General features: G+C 49.5%; 1 protein-coding gene across 5 annotated transcripts in view; it reads left to right on the top strand.

Annotated features, from left to right (window-relative positions):
- Positions 1–18,671, top strand: part of PLA2G6 (phospholipase A2 group VI) — a 56,081-nt gene extending 37,410 nt beyond the window's left edge. For all 5 annotated transcript variants that reach the window (XM_065943734.1, XM_065943733.1, XM_065943735.1 and 2 more), the window contains 8 exons: positions 1,507–1,585; positions 4,236–4,399; positions 5,430–5,580; positions 15,219–15,355; positions 15,721–15,875; positions 16,976–17,143; positions 17,671–17,744; positions 17,903–18,671. In XM_065943734.1, the coding sequence (XP_065799806.1) occupies positions 1,507–1,585; positions 4,236–4,399; positions 5,430–5,580; positions 15,219–15,355; positions 15,721–15,875; positions 16,976–17,143; positions 17,671–17,744; positions 17,903–18,047 (1,073 nt within the window). In that variant the 3' untranslated portion in view covers positions 18,048–18,671. The remainder of the gene's footprint in view (positions 1–1,506; positions 1,586–4,235; positions 4,400–5,429; positions 5,581–15,218; positions 15,356–15,720; positions 15,876–16,975; positions 17,144–17,670; positions 17,745–17,902) is intronic.
- The last annotated feature ends 133 nt before the right edge of the window (positions 18,672–18,804 follow it).

The raw sequence follows: 18,804 nt of genomic DNA, 5'->3' as shown, positions 1-18,804 counted from the left end.
AGGTGGGCGCTTTGTTGACCTCTCTATGCCCTGGGAGCTCAGGTGGGCAGCGAGGAGTGCTCTTTGGGGCTCAGAGCTGTTGGGGGTTCTCTGGCTTCTACCAGGAGCCTTTCTGCCATGCTGCTGCGTCTCCATCAGGCCCGGGGCCAGTGTGCTCCTCTTCCAGTCCCTTCAGTGACCTACTAGCCAGGCAATTAGCATCTGCCCCTGTGCATCCTCGGTATCCATGGAGACGGCCCCCAAGGAGGCAGAGACCTTCCCTGGGCTTCCTGTGAGCCTGGCCCACCCTGAACCCTGGATTGTTTAGGAGTGGGGGTTCCCTGAACAGGGCAGCCAGGGACCAATCCTTCGTAAGCCAGCACTATTCTTAAACTCTTGGAGAATCAGACACTAGCATCTTTAGACAGGATAGCTTTGCCAACCCTGAACTCAGGACAGGGCAGAGCAGGCAGCCATAGTTAGTCCCTCTGGCTCTGCATCTCTCCACCCTGCCCCTCTCCCCCCACCCCATCATTATCTCTCAATTTTACAGGCAATCAGTCACCCAAGCCAGGCCGGATGGTGGGCCTGGGGCGCGGCATCAGATGGGTAATGCCCTGGGCCTAGAGGAGCCGCAGGGACCGCTGTGCCCTGAGTTAGATGCAGCTCTAGTCCCCTGTTCTCCTTTGTCTCAGCCACACGTCCCGCTCCCTGGCGCTCTGTCCACCACCTCTCCCGGCCAGGCTTGCGCTTATCTCGTCCACTCTGGCCCCTTGCCCTGGTGAAGGGGAGACACATTGCCTGGCAGCCTGCTGTCCTGCTTCGCTGCTTCTAAGACTCCACGCACAGCAGTGGGACAGGCCCATCAGAATCCAGATGATGAGGCCCTGCAGGGCCAGGCTGCTTGTCAGGAGAGCAGTAATGCATTCAGTGGGCGCGGGGTGGGCCTCAGACCCAGGCGTAACATGCATGCTGCAGGTGAGGGCACCGCTCTGAGGCAGCTGAGGAAGTTTCCAGACCTGGGATCAGAACAAGAGATGTCTGGGAAGCAGTCGGGCTATCTCTGTTCCTTCAAGGAGTCAAACCCCAGGGAATGTCCCGACTCAGCCCTTTAGGCTAAACGAGCCTCATCTGTAAATCGGGGATAAGGATTCTGGAGAAGGTGGTTGTCCGCAGCACCGGCTGGCATGCATGAAGAAACGCTCTGAAGTGCTCACACAGCATGCAGGGCAAGGGTGCTTGTGCTTTGGGGCTCTGGGTGGAAAACAGGAAAATCGAGAGCTGGCTGGGCTGGGTGGGGGGCCATTCCTGGAGCAGTGGGCTCCCCTCCGCATTCCAAGCTCACTGCTCCCCAAGGGGCCAGTTATATTCTGGGATGAAGAGCCCTTGCAGAGGGTGGGAGGCAGATGCTCCCGCCAGGGACAGATGGGTGAAGGCACAGCTCCAGGTTTTTCCCCAGGACCCGTGGAGGGGGTCGGGGGACCAGCACCTGCTTGGCCCCTGCCCACCCTGCCCTGTGTCCCACAGAACTGCAGGACATCACACAGATCTCCCGGGCCCGGAAGCCAGCCTTCATCCTGAGCTCCATGAGGGACGAGAAGCGGACGTGAGTGTTGGGGATGGGGCGGGGTCGGGGGAGGCCTCTGGCGGGGCCGCCCAGCGGGCTTGGGACTGTTGTTAGTCTGCATCTGGCTCTGTGAGGTGGCTCGCGCCCTCTGCGGTTCACAGCAAAGAGACTGAGTCTTCAGAGAGCCTGGGTCTACTTCCATCAATCACCCTGCAGGCTCCCGGTCACACGATGGGGCTGGCTGTGGCCCTGTCACTTCTCTCCTCGCCCCTGTCCTGGGTCGTCAGGGGAGCTGGCCCATATCCCCTCTGGAGAGAGCCCTCAGCGGCCTCAGTGCTGAGCCTGCTTCCCTTCTGATTCCACCCGCTCCCAACCCTACCTCGCTCCAATAGCCAGTAGGGCGGGCTGGCGTCCCAAGCCCCTGCTGTCCACCCAGGCCCATTCTAGGAGGCAGCCCGGGGTGATGGGTGCAAAGAGAGGCCTGGGCCCTGTCCCCGCGGACAGTCCCTGGTGACCTCGGTTGTCAGAACCCATGCCTGCCAGCTCGGCGAGTTCCCAGAACAAACATGCCTCCTTTCGGCTGTGCTCTCTCCACCCTTCCCTTTAATAATAGAGGTGGTTTATCTGTTCTCTGTTTTTGTTTTTATTTTTTTTTACTGTCCTGTGTTCCTAACAACCTTCCTCGGGAGGCACTCATTAGTAACCTTGCTTGGCAGATACAGAACGTGAGGGGAAGTCACTTGCTCGAGGTCACAGAGTTGGTGTCAGAGCAGCCCAGGGCAGCCCGCGCCCTTTCTGCTCCCCACGGACTCTCTCCTAGCCACACCCCTGTGCCTGCCCCTGCAGAGAAAGCCCTTCCCTCCTGGAAGCAGAGGCAGCCCCGGCTCTCGGGACCCGGTGGCCATATCGGTGGTTCCGCCTCTCCTCCTCTGAAGGGTCGGCTTCCCCTCAGAGGCTGTAGCCCACTCGTTTCCTCAGCTACCCTGGAACGTGCACCCTGGGAGTGTGCCTGCTCTAGCAGCCTTCTCACGCTTCCCTCCTTGCACACCTACACACACACACCAGTGCAGGGGCCGAGGGGTTCCCGAGGGAAGACCAACAGGTCCCTTCCAGTGAGAGGAGGGACGGTGCAGGTGCTCCAGCAGGGCCAGGGGAGTCTGTCCAACCCTGAGAGCCTCCCCTTCCCCAGGGGAGGAGTGAGGAGAGTCAGGACACGCCCTGGGGCCCTCCCCGCGCAGGTCTGCGAGCCGCACAGCTTAGCCCTGCTTCTCCGGGTTGATTCCGCCGTTGCCAGCCCTACATCTTCAGAAGGGTCTCTTGCCCATTTTCTCCAGCCTCCCTGGTCAGGGTCCCCACAGGCCTCCAGCAACAGCACAGCTTGCTCTGCCACGTTCTAGGCTTGCTGCAAGGCTGGGCAGCTTGTCCAGGAAAAGACGAGGGACCCCGGAGGCGGGTGTCACAGGCTCCCACATTTACCAGCTGTGGGGGTTGGGACGGTTGTGGACGCTTTACCAGACTGTGGACGGTGCCTCCCACCTGCCTGGGATATAGGATGCGCAACGCTGCACTAAGCGGAGCTAGGCCCTGCCCTCAGCGGGAGAAGAAAGGGAGCGAACAAGTGACTTCAAAGTGATTGCTTATAGAAGGGAGAGGAACTCTGCACCTAGAAAGTGGGTGGAGCTGGAGCAGGCTGAGCAGGAGGGTCCTCATGGCATCGAGCAGAGTTTTCTCAGTTGTGACCTTTAAGCTGAGATAGAGCGAAGAGGAGGACTTCCCTGGCGGTCCAGTGTTTAAAACCCTGTGCTTCCAGTGCAGGGGGCGTGGGTTCGATCCCTGGTCAGGGAACTATGATCACATGTGCTGTGTGGCCAGCTGGAAAGTAAAAATTAAAAAAGAGGAAGAGACCAGAAGGAAGGTTCTAGGTCTGAGCACAGAAGGGAGGCCTTCTTCCCCTGGGGTGGGGGCGGGGCATGGCGGGACATGGGGAGATGGGTCAGGATGTGTTGGAGAACGTATCACCCAGGAGTCATCAGACCCGGGTCCAGTTCCACCTGCGTGACATTGGGCGACCACCTGTCCTCAGAGCGTCATGCCCTCACAGATGTGCACAGGGAGTGTTTGTGTATTGGGTTGGCCAAACAGTTGGTCTGGGTTTTTGAAGGGCTCTGGGACATTTAAGTGAGTTCACGCTGGTGGAAGCTCCCCGTGGCTCCTGACACACGAATGGCCCTTCCTCCCTGCCACCCAGTTCCTCTGCTGCTCCTGCCTGGAGGCAGGGGCCCGACCTTCCTTACCACCCATTCGGGGCAGCTGCAGGAGACCAGCCCTTCCCCCAGCCTTGTGTTATCCACGCAGAGCTGGGAGACAGACCCAGGTGTCTGTTGAGGTGGTACCTGGCCAGAAGGTCTTACCCACGCCCGCTGCCCTTACCTGCCTGGATCCTCTTCTCTCTTGCACCCCTGGTCTCCTGAAGTCCCGTCTTGACTCCTGTACTGACTGTGTTGCCCACCGCCTGCCCCCACCCCCAGGCCCCAGTACCACATGAGCTCTGCAGGGCTTGGTCTCCAGGGCTCAAGCCGCTGCCAGGCAGGCACCTCAGCAGATGCTGGGCAGATGCTCAGGGACACGGCCCCGCAAAGTGCCGGCTGTAACGGGACCCTCTTCTCTCCTGCTGCTGTTTCCACCGCAGCCATGACCACCTGCTCTGCCTGGACGGAGGGGGCGTGAAAGGCCTCATCATCATCCAGCTGCTCATCGCCATTGAGAAGGCCTCGGGTGTCGCCACCAAGGACCTCTTCGACTGGGTGGCGGGGACCAGCACCGGGGGCATCCTGGCCCTGGCCATCCTGCACAGTGAGGGCCGCCCCTGGGCCATGGGGCAGGGCGGGGTGGGGCCGAGACCGGCCCTCCGGTTTGGCTGAGTTTGTTTTCAGAGCTTTGTAGAGAAGGTCATGGGGGAGGGAGGGACCCGAAAGCCCTCTCTAGGGGTTGGGGGTGTGGAGGTTGTTGGGGTCTGAGGCTGGAAGGAGAAGGGCTGAGGATGGGCCACGGTGATGCCCTCCCAGTGCAGAGGACAGAGCTGGTTCCCCTCCCTTTCACTGTTAGGAGCCACCTTGAGTCACAGACAAGGGGTAGGCCTTGTCTCAACTCACACGATATCTCCTTCGTGGAGCTGCTGTCCGGCTGCGCGATGCTGCCTATAGGGGGCCCTCTCAGAGCCAGCTACCACCCCACGGGAATTACCTCAGTCTCCCTGCCCGGGTCGGGTTCTAGGCCCTCCAACTCGTCCTCCAGACCTGAAGGCACCAGGAGAGGACCCTCCCCCTCCTTGGCATCGGCCAGGTCTGTGATCAGTGCCAGGGGGGCAGGACGGAGCACGCCCCACCTCAGGGAGCCCCCGGTCCCGTGGGGGACGCATGGGCGTTAGGTGTTCACTGTGTGAGGAGGCTGTGGCCCGGCCGTCCAGGGTGTGGGGTGGAGCGGAGTGGGCACAGGGCCTCGCTTCTCCTCCGCAGCCCCCCGCGTGCACACCCCGGCCTGACTGAGGGGTGCTTAGCGGTTTACTTGTCCCATGAGGTGCAGCCTGCCCCTGGGACCGGGCCAGTCCTTCTATTCTGTGACAGATGGGGTGGATCTAGATTTATAAGCTTTTACATGTTCAGGGCCTGTCATTAAAGGAAAAAAACACAAATTACGAATATAAAATTAAGTTCTGGGCCGTGGGGCCGCTGAAGGGGATTTCTGCCTGGGTGGGAGGCTGCAGAGGAGGGTCCCGGGGCCTCGGCTCGGTCGGTGCCTGCTCGCACCTGCTGTTCCCGTGCCCAGGCCCCCTGTCAGGGCAGCCCTCGCGGCTTCTCCCCACCTCCGCCCTCCTCGTTCCTAGGCAAGTCCATGGCCTACATGCGTGGTGTGTACTTTCGCATGAAGGATGAGGTTTTCCGGGGCTCTCGGCCCTACGAGTCGGGGCCCCTGGAGGAGTTCCTGAAGCGGGAGTTTGGAGAGCACACCAAGATGACAGACGTCAAGAAGCCCAAGTAAGCCTCCTGGGTGGGACCTGGGGGGCTTTGGTGCCAGCCATGCACCCCTTTTGGCCCTGGGGCAGAAGGCTCCCTGCCCTGGTCTGATTAAGGCTGAGCGGGGAGGGGTGGGGGCGGTGCTGGGGAACGCAGGTGCAGAACACCCTCCACCCATGTCTGATGTTTTTCCATCCATACACCACATCCCTGGGTCAGAGCGGGTTGATTCTTGTCCATCACACACATACTTGCTGAGCACAGCTCTGCGTGTGTGTGTGTGTGTGTGTGTGTGAGTGTGAGATGTGGTGATGCAACCATCAGGTGGGAAGGTTTATGATCTGATTGGGAGAGAAGTGACCTAAAAAATTGGCAACCACGAAAAGCACCATGTGCTTAAGAGCTTCCAGAAGAACCTGCAGTACCACCACTTCTTTGTAGTATTTATTTTCCATCCTGGAATTACTTGATTTTCTGCCTCATGCCTTGTTTGCCTGCCAGACTGTGAGCTCCCTGAACTAGGAATGTGACGGTCTTGTTCTGTAGCCCCAGCATCTAGCGCAGTGGCTGCCTCAGAGCAGGCCCTGAAAAGTGTTCAGCAACTGAGTCTCTGTAGGGCCAAGAGGGGGAGAAAAGATTGTCGACAAAGTGGTCAGGGAGGGCTTCCTGGAGGAAGTGAGGTGTGAGCAAGCTCTGGAGGATTAGGAGGATTTATTTTCATAATAATGCTTTTTTTTTTTCATTTAAGAATAATACATAGTCTTTTAAGAAAATTTGGAAGACACAGAAAGTAAAAAGAAGAGGAAATATATCATCCGTGATTTATTAACTGAAAGATAATGTTTTGAAAAATGTTTTTTATTTTATTCCTAGACATTTTTTTCTTTTTTATGGTGAAATAGAACATTTGGAAAAGTACATTAAACAGTTCCATGAATAAATCTAAAGCAGACACCCATGTTTGACCACCAGCCAAGTCCAAAAGCCTTTGTGCATGTGCCCTGCCCCCATCACAGCTCCCGCTCCCCACCCCCCACGAGGGTAACCGCTATCTTGACTAGTGTGAAGTGGATTTCCCAGATTTTCTATCTAACTTCGGCACCTGAATGCAGCCCCCAGCATGGTTTCTTTTCTGCCTGTCTCTGGATTTGGATGGAATCATTTTGCGTTTTATCGTTCCTTTCCTCAATGCCACGTTGGTCAGCCTGTTGCCTGCTATTGGGTGAAGCTCTGTGCTTCATTCATTCTCGTTGCTCATGTGACTACACACACCCCCACAGCTTATTTCTCCAAACACCTTTGATGGGCACTTAGGTTCTTTCCTGTTTGGACCTCTTAAGTCTTCAGTGGACATTTTGGGCCTCGTTTTCTGACCCTGTGGAGCACATCCCTAGGAGTAGAGCTGCCAAGTCTTGGAGGAGGCATGGCCTCAACCCTTTGATTCTGCTCCGTGGTTTTTCAAAGCGTTGGTTTCTGTTTCTACTCCCCTTAGGCATGTTTGAGAGTTCCTGGTGCTCTACATGGGCTTTCCAGGTGGTGCTACTGGTAAAGAAGCTGCTTGCTGATGCAGGAAGAGACTTGAAACTTGAGACCTAAGAGACTTGGGTTCGAAATTCTGGGTTGGGAAGATCCCCTGGAGGAGGACATGGCAACCCACTCCAGTATTCCTGTTTGGAGAATACCATGGACAGAGGAGCCTGGTGGGCTATAGTTCATAGGGTCGCAGAGTCAGACACGACTGAAGCGACTTAGCATGCATGCACGGTGCTCTGCATTCTTGCTAACAATGATGATTGTCAAAGCAGTTTAACTTTTTAATGTTTATATCTTTATAAACTGGGGGAGGGATATAAGATGCTGTCTCTGTTCGTTTGAATTTTCATTTTTCTGATTAACTAGTGAGGTTGAACACCTTTTCATATGTTTAAAGGCCATCTGGATTTCTTCTTTTGTAAAGTTCCTGTTCAAGTGTTTTACTCATTTTTGGCACAGTTGAGTTGAGTGATTTGGGGGTTATGAGACTTCCTAATTATCTTTTTTATATTTTGAAACCTAGGCCTTTGATTGATACATGGATTTGAAATTTCCCATTCTAGGCTTGTCTTTTCACTCTCCTTACAATGTTTTGTTGATCAACAGATGTTCTTAATGCAGTAGAATTTATAAATATTTTACTTTTTATAACTTGTGCTTTTCCTATCCATTTAATAACCCTTTCTAACTGGAAGCAGGAAATTTGTCTCCTGTGTCCAGTCGCAAAACTCCCTCATTCTAAAAAAAAAAAAAAAAAAAAAAAAAAAACCTCCCTCATTCTGCCTTTTATCAATCAAAATCTTTTATTAACTTAGGTCTTTTAGCTACCTGGAATTGATTTTTGTATCAAGAGAGATCCAATTTCTTGTTTTTTCCACATGAACAAACAGTTTCCCCAGTCTCATTGGTGAAAAGTCTGTCTTTCCCTCCATATTGCAGGCCTTGCGTCCAAGCCAAGAGTCTGGGAACCTTCCTGGGTCTGTTTTTGAAATGGAGCCCTAATTCTACAGCAAGTTTATAGCAGGGCTTCCTACCTTGTCCTTCTTCAGGGCTATTCTTGGAGGCCCTTTAGAGAAGTGGTTAAGAGCATGGACCCTGACATTTCTTTTTCTCAAAAATGGGAATAATATACTACCTGCTTCCCAGGGCTTTCATGAGAAGTAAAAATGTTATGTTTATAAGAAAAGCACCTAGCATGTAGAAGTGCTGTGTAGGATACAGGTTACTTGTTGCTATTTGCACTTCCATAGAAACTGTATCAATGGAATCAGACTGTCAAATTCTGCAGGAAAGCAAATCCTATTGGGATTTTTACTGTGATTACATTGAATCTGTTTGATTACTTTTTTTTTATTACTTTTTTATTGAAGTATATTTGGAGCTTCCCTGGTAGCTCAGATGGTAAAGAATCTGCCTGCAATGTGGGAGATCCAGGTTCAATTCCTGGGTCGGGAAGATCCCCCTGGAGATAGGAATGGCAGCCCACTCCAGTATTCTTGCCTGGAGAATCCCACGGACAGAGAAGCCTGGCACCCAGGCTACAGTCCATGGGGTTGCAAACAGTCAGGACTGAAAGGCTACACTACTATTGCTACTAAACTTGATTTACAATGTTTCATTAGTTTCTGGTATACAGCAAAGTAATTCAGTTAACACACCCACCCACACATGTTCTTTTCCATTATGCTTTATTTCAGGATATTGAATATAGTTCCCTGTGCTATACAGTTGGATCCTGTTGCTTATTTTAGATATAATAATTTGTTGTAAACTTATTTAGGGGAGAATTGACACATTAAAACACCGAGTCTTCCAATTAGAGAATATAGGAAAACATTCCATTTGTTTTTAGTTTCTTAGTACAGTTTAAAAATTTTATCTATAGCAATCTTACATGTGTTATTCTTAGGTACCTGCATATATTTTGTGCTACTGTAAATTATGCATTTTTAAGCATTTCATTTTCTAATTGTGACTGGTGTTTAGAAATACCATTTGTTTATTTTTTAAATTTTAATTGTGGCGAGATACATATAACATAAAATTAACTCTTAATCATTTTTTCCCTTTAACCACTTTTCAGTTCAGTAGTGATAAGTATATTCACCTTGTCCTGCAGCTAATCTCCTGACCTCTTTCTTCCTGTAAAACTGAGACTCTGTACCCAATAAAGAGAAGCTCCCCACCCCTCCCCTCCCCCAGCCTCGGTCAACTACCATTCTACTTTCTGTCTGCGTGAGTTGACTGCTCTAAGTACATCATGTAAGTGGGACCATATAGTGTCTGTCTTTTTAGAACTGGCTTATTTCACTTAGCATAATGTCCTCAAGGTTCATACATATTACAGCATGTGACAAAATTTCCTTTTCTTTAAAGACTGAATAATATTTTGTTGCATTTATAGACCACATTTTGTTTATCCATTCATCTTTTGATGGACGTCTGGTTTGTTTCCATCTATTAGCTACTGTGAATAATGCTGCTGTGCGCCTGGGTGTGTGTGTGTGTGTGTGTGTGTGTGTGTGTGTGTGTGTGTGAGAAAGTTGCTCAATCGTAACCACATCTATCTCTGCTTTCACTTCCTGGTGCCTTTTACAGAGAGGATTCTTATGGGCTCAAATCACTCAAATATGCTAACTTTTAAAAAGTATATATATAATATTTATTTATTTGTTTGGCTGCACTGGATCTTAGTTGTGGCACGCAGGATCTCTTTTTTTTTTAGTTACAGCATGCGAATTCTTAGTTGCGACGTGTGGGATCTAATTCCTTGACTAGGGATCAAACCTGGGCCCCCTGCATTGGGAGAGCGAACAAGCCTTAGCCACTGGGCCACCAGGGAAATGTCCCTATGCTCATATTTTGTTAAGATTTTTGTATCCATGTTCATGAGTAAGATTGACCTGTTTATTCCCATTTTTAGATTGCAAGGTTTTGATTTTGAGGGAGTATCTCTCTCTTTTTTTTTTTTCCTGTTTTCCAGAAGAGTTCATATAACAGTGAGTTATTTCTTCCTTGACTATTTGGTATAACTTACCAGTGAAGTCATCTAGTACTGGGGTTTGCTTGGTAGGAAAATTTTTAACGATGGAATCAATTTCTTTAATGTTTATAAAACTCTTCAGGGTTTCCAAATGTCTTTTTGAGTTAGTTTTGGTTAAGTTATGTTTTTCTAGGAATATGTACATTTCATATACATCTTTAAATTTGTTGGCATAGAGTTGTTCAAAAATTCTCTTATTATCTTTAATGTCTGAAGCATGTTGCTACGGCCCTCTTCATTCCTGATGATTTATACCTCCACTTTTCATGTTATCAGTCTTGCTACTACAAGCTTTTTAATTAGATTAGTATTTCAAAAAAGTAACTTTGGGCTATTTATTGGTTCTCTATTATATATACATTTTCTGTTTTATTAATTTCTGTACATATATTTATTCCTTCTTGTACTTTTTAAAGTTTATATGGCTGTTTTGGTTTTTTTTTTTAACTTCTTGAAATAAATGTCTTGCTCATTGATTTTTTTGGCCTTTTTTTCTCTTGTACTATATAAGTATGCATATTATATGTGTGTGTGTTTGTAAATCTAAACATTTTCCTCCATAGAATTCCCTGGCGATCCAGTGGTTAGGGCTATACACTTCCATTGCAGGGGGCATGGGTTCGATCCCTGGTTGGGGAACTAAGATCCCATAAGCTGTGCTGCACAGCCAAAAAACCAAAAAAAAAAAAAGAAATAAACATTTTCCTTCTTTAATTATATCCCATAAGTGCATTTAGAATATGATTATTCAGTTCAAAATATTTTCTAATTTTTACTATTATTCTTTAACCATTGTGATTATTATTAATAAATGGCATTTCTCAGCTTCTAAACTTAGAAATTAACAACTTATCTTTTTATTATTAATTTCTTTGTAGTCAGAGGACATGCTCTTTAAGATTGCTGAGACTTGATTTGTGGCCTTCTACAGTCAGCTATTATAGATGTACCATGAATAATTTAAAAGAATATGGATTCTTCATTTGTTGAATGCCAGTATCTATACATGTTGATTAAGTCATGCTGGCTAGGAACATTTATTTAAAAGTTTCAAATCTTCTGTATCTATACTAATGTTTCTATCCACTTCTTCTGTCAGCTACTGAGAAAGATAAAATCTTCCAGTCTGGGAATTTGTCTTTTGACTTCTCTGTCAATTTTTACATTAATATTTTGATACTGTGTGATTAAGTACATATAAATTTAAACTTTTAGGAATCTTTCTGGTGATTGGAAGCAGCTTTCTTTATCTCTAAGAATGTTTTTTGCCTTAAAGTTTATTTTGCCTGATATTAATATAGTTATACTAGCTTTCATGGTTATATTTGCATGGTATGTCTTTGCTCATGCTTTAATTCAACCTTCTTGATCCATATGTTTTAGATGTCTTTCTTGAAAATAGCCTATATAGTTGGATTTGTTCTTTATCTTATCTGTGCGTTGTCTATTTATAGATTTTATTGCATAGTAATATATTTAAGTTATCTAATTAGTTGTCTGATTTAGCTGTTTGGTTTGACTATCAAAACCTTCATATAGTTAATCTAACAGTTTATATGGTTGATCCATTTATATTGACATAATTACTCATATTTTGGGGATGACATATGCCATCCTATTTTGTTCTGTGTTTCTTGCCTTCTTTTGGATTTACTGAATAGTTGTAATCATTACACTGTACCCCAACCCCAATAGTTTGAAATTTATGCACTCATTTCTGTTTTTTTTTTTTAGTGTGTAGTGTAAAAGTCTAAATTTAATTGATACCATTACCCACACCCTCAGATAATCAAGGATTTTTAAATGTTTTAATTCTATTTTCTTTCCCCTATCTTATTTATAATGACTTTTCTGTATTTTAAATCTATCTTTTTTTTTAAAATTTCACAATATACTGTTTTTTGAAGTTGATGTTTATATTTATCTAGCGGTGCACTGGTAAACTTGATCTCTTAGCAGGGGAAAAACCCTGGTTTGTATTGTTTGCCAATTCCCATGGTGAAAATACTCCCACTATGGCTGAATTCAAGCTACCAACATTTTAACAACCAGCCCATGAGATTTAGCAATAGGCTCTCACAAGCCAGTATGAGCTGGCCTCAGCACACCATTGGGTATGTATGTGTGTATGTATATGAGTATGCATATATGTGTGTATATATGTGTATCACATCTTTGCTTTACAGTCTTTCCTGCAACCACCTTCCTTCTGCATAAAGTACATTCTTTTGTTTTTCCCATAGAGATGGTCTGCTGGTAGTGAATTCTCCACTAGCAGAGTTGTTTGAAAATAGGTTTTTTTCATCCTTATCATTTAAAACAAATTTTATTTCACCCTCATCAATTGAACATTCTTTCCTTTCTCTCTTATTCTTGTTGAGTATAGAATTCTAGGCTGGTGATTTTCTTGAAGAACATGAAAGATAGCTTTCTATATCTTTTAGCATCTATTGTTGCAATTTCAGTTTAACTCTCACTCCTTTGAAAGTAAGTAGTCTTTTTCCTTTGGGTGCTTTTATTTATGTGTTTATTTGTTTTTGGTGCTCTACAGTTGTACTATGCTGTATCTAGATATGAATTTCTTCTAATTTATCCTGCATTGGATTTCTTGGCCTTCTTAAATCTTTGGATTGCTGTCTTTCTTCAGTTCTGGAAGCCTGAGTCATTATCTGTTCAACCTTGCCTCTGCCTAAATTTCTCTTGCCTCTCCTTCTGGAATTCCAATTAAAAATGTTAGAGCTTTTCTGTCTTTCATGTCTTTTGACTTCTCCTATATATTCTTTCATTTTATCTGTGTTGGATTCTGGTTAATTTCTTCTTACCTATTTTCCAATTCACTAAGTCTCTCTTTAACATTATCTGATTTTCCATTTAAATCATTCAAGTATTTATTTATTTATTTAAATTTCTAGAAGTACTCTTTGGTTTATCTTCAAATCTTCTAGGTCATTACTTGTAGTTTTCTATTCTCTGAAAATATTATCAAGCTTGTCTTTGATGTCTTTCAACATTATAAGCATAGCTGATTTATAATCTTGTCTCAGGATTCAAATAACTGCTGTCTATATAAGTATGTTTTTCTGTCTGTGTTGGTTTATGCTTATTCTCATCCATGGCATTTTATTTCATGATGTTACCCCTCTTCATCATTTTTGAAACTGTGTGGTATTCCTTAATGTTGAGATATAATATGTGCAGATTCTATGGAGCTTAGAATGAGGGTATCTTCTCTCATGTTATATCTTCCAGGTACCCATGTACAGTACCATCTAAGGTCACTGTAACTAAATCCTTGGCATGAAGGTTTTGGAACTCCCCCCTCCCCCAGGTGGTGTGAATTTAGTCTACAGATCTGCAGAAGGATTAGTTTATGGTTATACATTTTCAGGGATTTTTTTTCCTCCTTCCTTTGTTCAATGCCAGGCAGCTTTACTCACAGCTTCCAGGAGTGGGAAGGAGGCAGGTTTATATTTGGTTTACCCTTATCCAAAGGTAAAGTGGGTAGTCCTTTGGGGTTACAATCTAATATGGGGAGGATCTTCCATTACATCCCTAACCTTGGTGAACTCTGGATTTTGACTTCTGTTCATCTGGCCCAGTGAGACTATCAGCAGTTCAATTGAAGTTCAGATTGACAGTTTGGTGTCTGCCTTCAGGTCAAAGCTGGGTTTGTGCTCCTTTTACCTCTCTGGGTCCTTGCTTATCCTTAGTTTACCCTGGTCTTTCCTTTCTATTTTGTCAGATCATCTATGCTTTTAAGATTTGTTTATTTTTTTATTTTTCCAACATTAGTTTTTTGTTCAGTGGGAGAAATGTTCGAATAACCTTTCCCCAAGATTCTTCAAAGTGGAAAACTAATCTTATTTTCCTATGCAGAGAGTTTTTTTGTCCCCTTTTCTTTATATTTTTCAATGTAACAAATACATTTCAGTATTAGACTAAACTCCTTGGTAGCCATTTGAAACGGCTGCAAAACATTCCATTGTTTAGACACTCCCTCCTATTGTTTCCATGTAGACCGTTCATTTTTCACTGTAATAAATTACACTGCATGAATAGCCTTAAACAAAAAGCTTTCATTGTAACTAAGATTATTCTTTTAGGCTAAATTTTCCAGAATGGAATTCCCAGATCAAAGAGCCAGGACATTTGTAAGGGTCTGAATACATCCTAGTTTCCAGGGGGATTGTGTCAGTCTACACTCCCCTCAGTATTTAAGAATGTCTGTCTCTTGAGACAGTTAGGAGTCTTCTTTAATAGATTGTAGACTCACATGGCAGAACATTGATAAAGTATCAGAGATGACACTCTGAAAATTCTCCCCTGACCCCAGTCTGGGAGTTTCAGCCCCCAGGCAGTCCCGTGCCCCAGAGGCAGCTCACTGTTACATGGGTTCTTCCAGAGTTACTGTCTGACCCTCTAGAGGTGGGAAGGGAGCAAATAGGTACATGGAGTCTTTGGGGGTTTGTTTTTAAACAAATAGTGGCATATTACACATGGGCTTCCCAGGTGGTGCTAGTGGTAAAGAACCCGCCTGCCAGTGCAGGAGATGTGGGTTCGATCCCTGGGTTGGGAAGGTCCCCTGGAGAAGGACATGGCAACCCACTCCAGTATTCTTGCCTGGAGAATCCCAGGGACAGGGGAGCCTGGCGGGCTGTAGTCCATGGGGATACAAAGGGTCGGACACAACTGAAGCCACTTAGCACACATGCACACATATACACAGGCTGTCCTAAACCTTGCTTTTTCCACTTAAACAGAAATACTTGGTGCTGACCACCCATTAGTACATGAAGCAGTACCTCACCTATTCTCCATCAGCAGAGACCCACTGAACCTCGGTGTACTGAACCCTTCTGCTGATGGACATTTAGTTGTTTCCAGTCATTTGCTTTAAGGTCATTAATAGCCTAGTGTGTGCCCATCTCCCACAAGTGTGGGAGCATCTTAGGATGGGTTCCCAGAAGTTGGAATACTGGGTTTAAGGATTAGTGCATGGGCAGTTTGGATAAGGATAGCCAAGGGTGGATTGTCAAGGATGGGTGGGTCAGTGACTTCAGCATCCTGCTTCTTGTTTCTCCAGGGTGATGCTCACAGGGACGCTGTCCGACCGGCAGCCAGCTGAACTCCATCTCTTCCGAAATTACGAGGCTCCAGAATGTGTTCGGGAGCCTCGATTCAGCCAGAACATTAATCTCAAGCCTCCAACGCATCCCTCAGGTGAAAACCATGTTTGATGCATCTGTGGGAAGTGATTGGCCTGAGAAGCTGCAGGGTGGTGGGTGGGAGTCGCAGCCTGGCTGCCAGGCGCCCCCAGCCCACCACCATCCCACCCATTGCCCTGGTTTGCCCTCCTGAGTGTATCAGCTGAGGGCAGGCAGAGCTGGGGAGCCATCAGGCTTCAGGCAGGCTGCACCCCACCTTCCACCAAGCATGGCTTGTCCATCCTGTTTCTAAAGAGTCCCCAGCCTCTCCATCTTCACACAGCATCATGTGTACACACACACACACACACACACACACACCCTGAGATCTGAAATGCAACATCTCTTGTGCCACTGAACCCCCTCCTCCCCCACCCCCAGAGCAGCTGGTGTGGCGGGCAGCCCGGAGCAGTGGGGCAGCCCCCACCTACTTCCGGCCCAACGGGCGCTTCCTGGACGGTGGGCTGCTGGCCAACAACCCCACGCTGGACGCCATGACCGAGATCCATGAGTACAACCAGGACTTGATCCGCAAGGTGAGAGCCACTGCAGGCTGGGGGAGCTGGATGTGACCGCCCTTGGCAGTTTGTTTCTGCAAATCTTACTAAGGACTGACTCCTGGGAGAGCAAGTATCTTTTATTCATGCGATCATTCATCCGTGCCCTTGATGGCAATTTTATCTCACTCTTGAACCTGCTTGGTGTCTGCCCAAAGCACTGTGCTAAGAGGGATTCTGAGGTGCAGTCCAGACCAGGTGGTGAAGGGTGTTACTGATCAGTTAACAGCATCTGCTGTTTGTGGGGAGGACAGCATGCAGACTGGTCTGTGCCAGTCACAGGCCTAGCCACACTGCCCGCCCTGGAGACACACGCTTGCCCGTGGGACACTCATATTTAGGGAAGACAGTCCCTAAACAAGCACACGTCCATCCAAGTGTTTCAGATGCTTGTGACAGAATGGTGCAGGGCCCAGGAGCATCCCCCGCCCCCAGAGGCCTGGGGGCTCAGAAAGGGCTCACAGAGGGAGAAAGCCCATCCCAAGGCCTTTGGGGAGGGGACAGTGCAGAGTCAGTGATCCGGAGGAAAAGAAGTGGCCCTGAGCCCAAGGAGCCTAGTGCAGAGGCGGGCAAGGCCCACACATGTTAGGAGAGGCAGTGTGGGGCCTGGCTCTGCCCATGCTTCACTCCAGCCTCTGCCTGGGGCTGCTGATAGAACCTGCCTGGGGGCTGTTGTATCTGCAAAGGGTCTAGGACAATGCCTGTCCGTGAGTGTCCTATATCCCTACTGGCTGTGGTTGTCACTGCCGCCAGCACCAAGCCCCCGAGGCAGCCCCAAGCTGCAGAGAGACGAGTGCCCTCTAGAGGCCAGATGAAGAAGGGCAGGGAGAGAGGGAATCGCTGAAACTGAGATGGATGGGGAAGGCTCCTCAGACGTCGCCTGTCTTAGTGAATGAGGAGAGTGGGCAGGGGGGTCACCAAGGTCGCCCAGAAGATTGGCAGCAGAACTTGCTCCGAAGCAAAGGAGAAGCTGTGCTGCTGCCATCAGAGTTCTGTCCCCCGTCCTCTGCCCCTGGGTGTCCCCATCCGTGGAGAGGTCCGCCAAGGGGAGGCCCGCTCTGACCTGCCTGCTCCCACAGGGCCAGGACAGCAAGGTGAAGAAGCTGTCCCTTGTCGTCTCCTTGGGGACAGGGAGGTCCCCGCAGGTGCCTGTGACCTGCGTGGACGTCTTCCGACCCAGCAACCCCTGGGAACTGGCCAAGACTGTGTTTGGGGCCAAGGAGCTGGGCAGGATGGTGGTGGACTGTGTGAGTACGGCCTCTCCCAGCCCACTCCCTCGGGGCCTCAGCCCCAGGGTGAGGCTTCCTGTGGGAACCCTGGGTGTCAGGGAGGTGGCAGGGCTCCATGGCCCCTCCTTAGCCCGCTCAGAGGCGGGGGGATCCCCAGTACAGTCTCAGTGCTGGCAAGACCCTCGGTGACCAGCTACAGCGGGGTGTTCAGTTACTGTTTAGCTGAGGATTCTTTCCTTCACGCATGGCCCATGTGGAAGCCCAAAATGTCAGATGGACAAAGGCTGAGGGGGCCGGGAGACGGAGGCCTGTCCACTCAGCCCCTGCATGCTCACCGCCCCAGACCCTGCTGAGCCACCTGTCCCGGCCACGGCCCGTGCCCCTCTGATTGCGGAGCTGGGACAGGCCACGCAGCACAGAGCAGGGGGATTTGTCCAAAGTCACCCTGCTGATGGGGAGCTAAGCCACCCTGGGGCCTGCGGAGCCTGGACAGGGGCTGTGGGTGCCGTGTGGGCTGAACACTCACAGGGGCCTCTTCTCACCAGTGCACGGATCCGGACGGGCGGGCCGTGGATCGGGCCCGGGCCTGGTGCGAGATGGTTGACATCCAGTACTTCAGGTGAGGGCTCGGCCGGCCCCAGCCTCCAGCCCCCAGGCTGGACTGCCCTTTCCCCGAGTGGCCGCTATGTGTCCTAAGCCCACCCCAGTCCTAGCTCTCGTCCCCTGACCCGGGCCAAGTGTCCTGGGGTCATGAGCCCTCCTCCTTGCCCCGGACAGATTGAACCCCCAGCTGGGGACGGACATCATGCTAGACGAGGTCAACGACACGGTGCTGGTCAACGCCCTCTGGGAGACTGAGGTCTACATCTACGAGCATCGGGAGCAGTTCCAGAAGCTCGTCCAGCTGCTGCTCTCGCCGTGAGGCTGCCAGGCCCCCAAATCCCCCCTCCAGCTCCACCCCCCCCACCATGCTGCCGCTGGGCAGAGCCGGGCCCAGGCTGCTCTGGGTCCACAGGCCTGGCCTGGGGGAGCCGGGCTTCCGGCCTGAGGCTGGTCCTAAGGCCTCTCTCCGCCTCGGTCCTTACCTCTTGGCATCTTGTGTCACTCCAGGCTTAGAAAGCCTCGAGCCTCACTCCGGCCACTCCCTGACCGCCAAGGACGACCCTCGGGCCCCTTGCCCTGGCGGCTCAGACACTAAGGGTGCCGGGGCTGGTGCTCAGCCCTGGCCTCCCTGAGGGCCCCAGGCTCCTCCTGGTCCCTGGGGCTGCAGTGACCCCTTCCACCCTTGGCCCTCTCGCCTGGGGTGGGGCTCGAGAAGCGGGCCGTCACCGCCCCTTCAGGAGGGAGCCCCAGAGTGGGGTGTCCCATTCGACTTTGCCCCTCTGCACACCCCAGCCATCCTCCCGCTCAGAGACACCCCACCCACGAGCTCTCCGCAGCTCTCAAAGGTCACTCCTGTGACTTCAGTTATTCCTCCCGCCAGGAAGTGGTTTATGTGTAGAGCGGGCTCCGGGGGACAGCCCCTAACTGTGAAATAAATGGTTTGATTCCCGTTGGCCTGTGTTGTGTGTGTGAGTGCCCCCCACCCACCAGCCCCCCTCAGCCTTGACCGTCATCTGCCTGGGTCCATGCCGGACGGACGGAAGCTCTGTTTCCCAGGCTCCCCAGGGCGGGGACAC

Source organism: Muntiacus reevesi, chromosome 1 (genome assembly GCF_963930625.1).
Source record: "Muntiacus reevesi chromosome 1, mMunRee1.1, whole genome shotgun sequence".
In the NCBI taxonomy this organism is placed as follows: Eukaryota; Metazoa; Chordata; class Mammalia; order Artiodactyla; family Cervidae; genus Muntiacus; species Muntiacus reevesi.
Note: the sequence above shows the minus strand (reverse complement) of the source record. Positions and strands in the feature narration are given on the sequence as shown.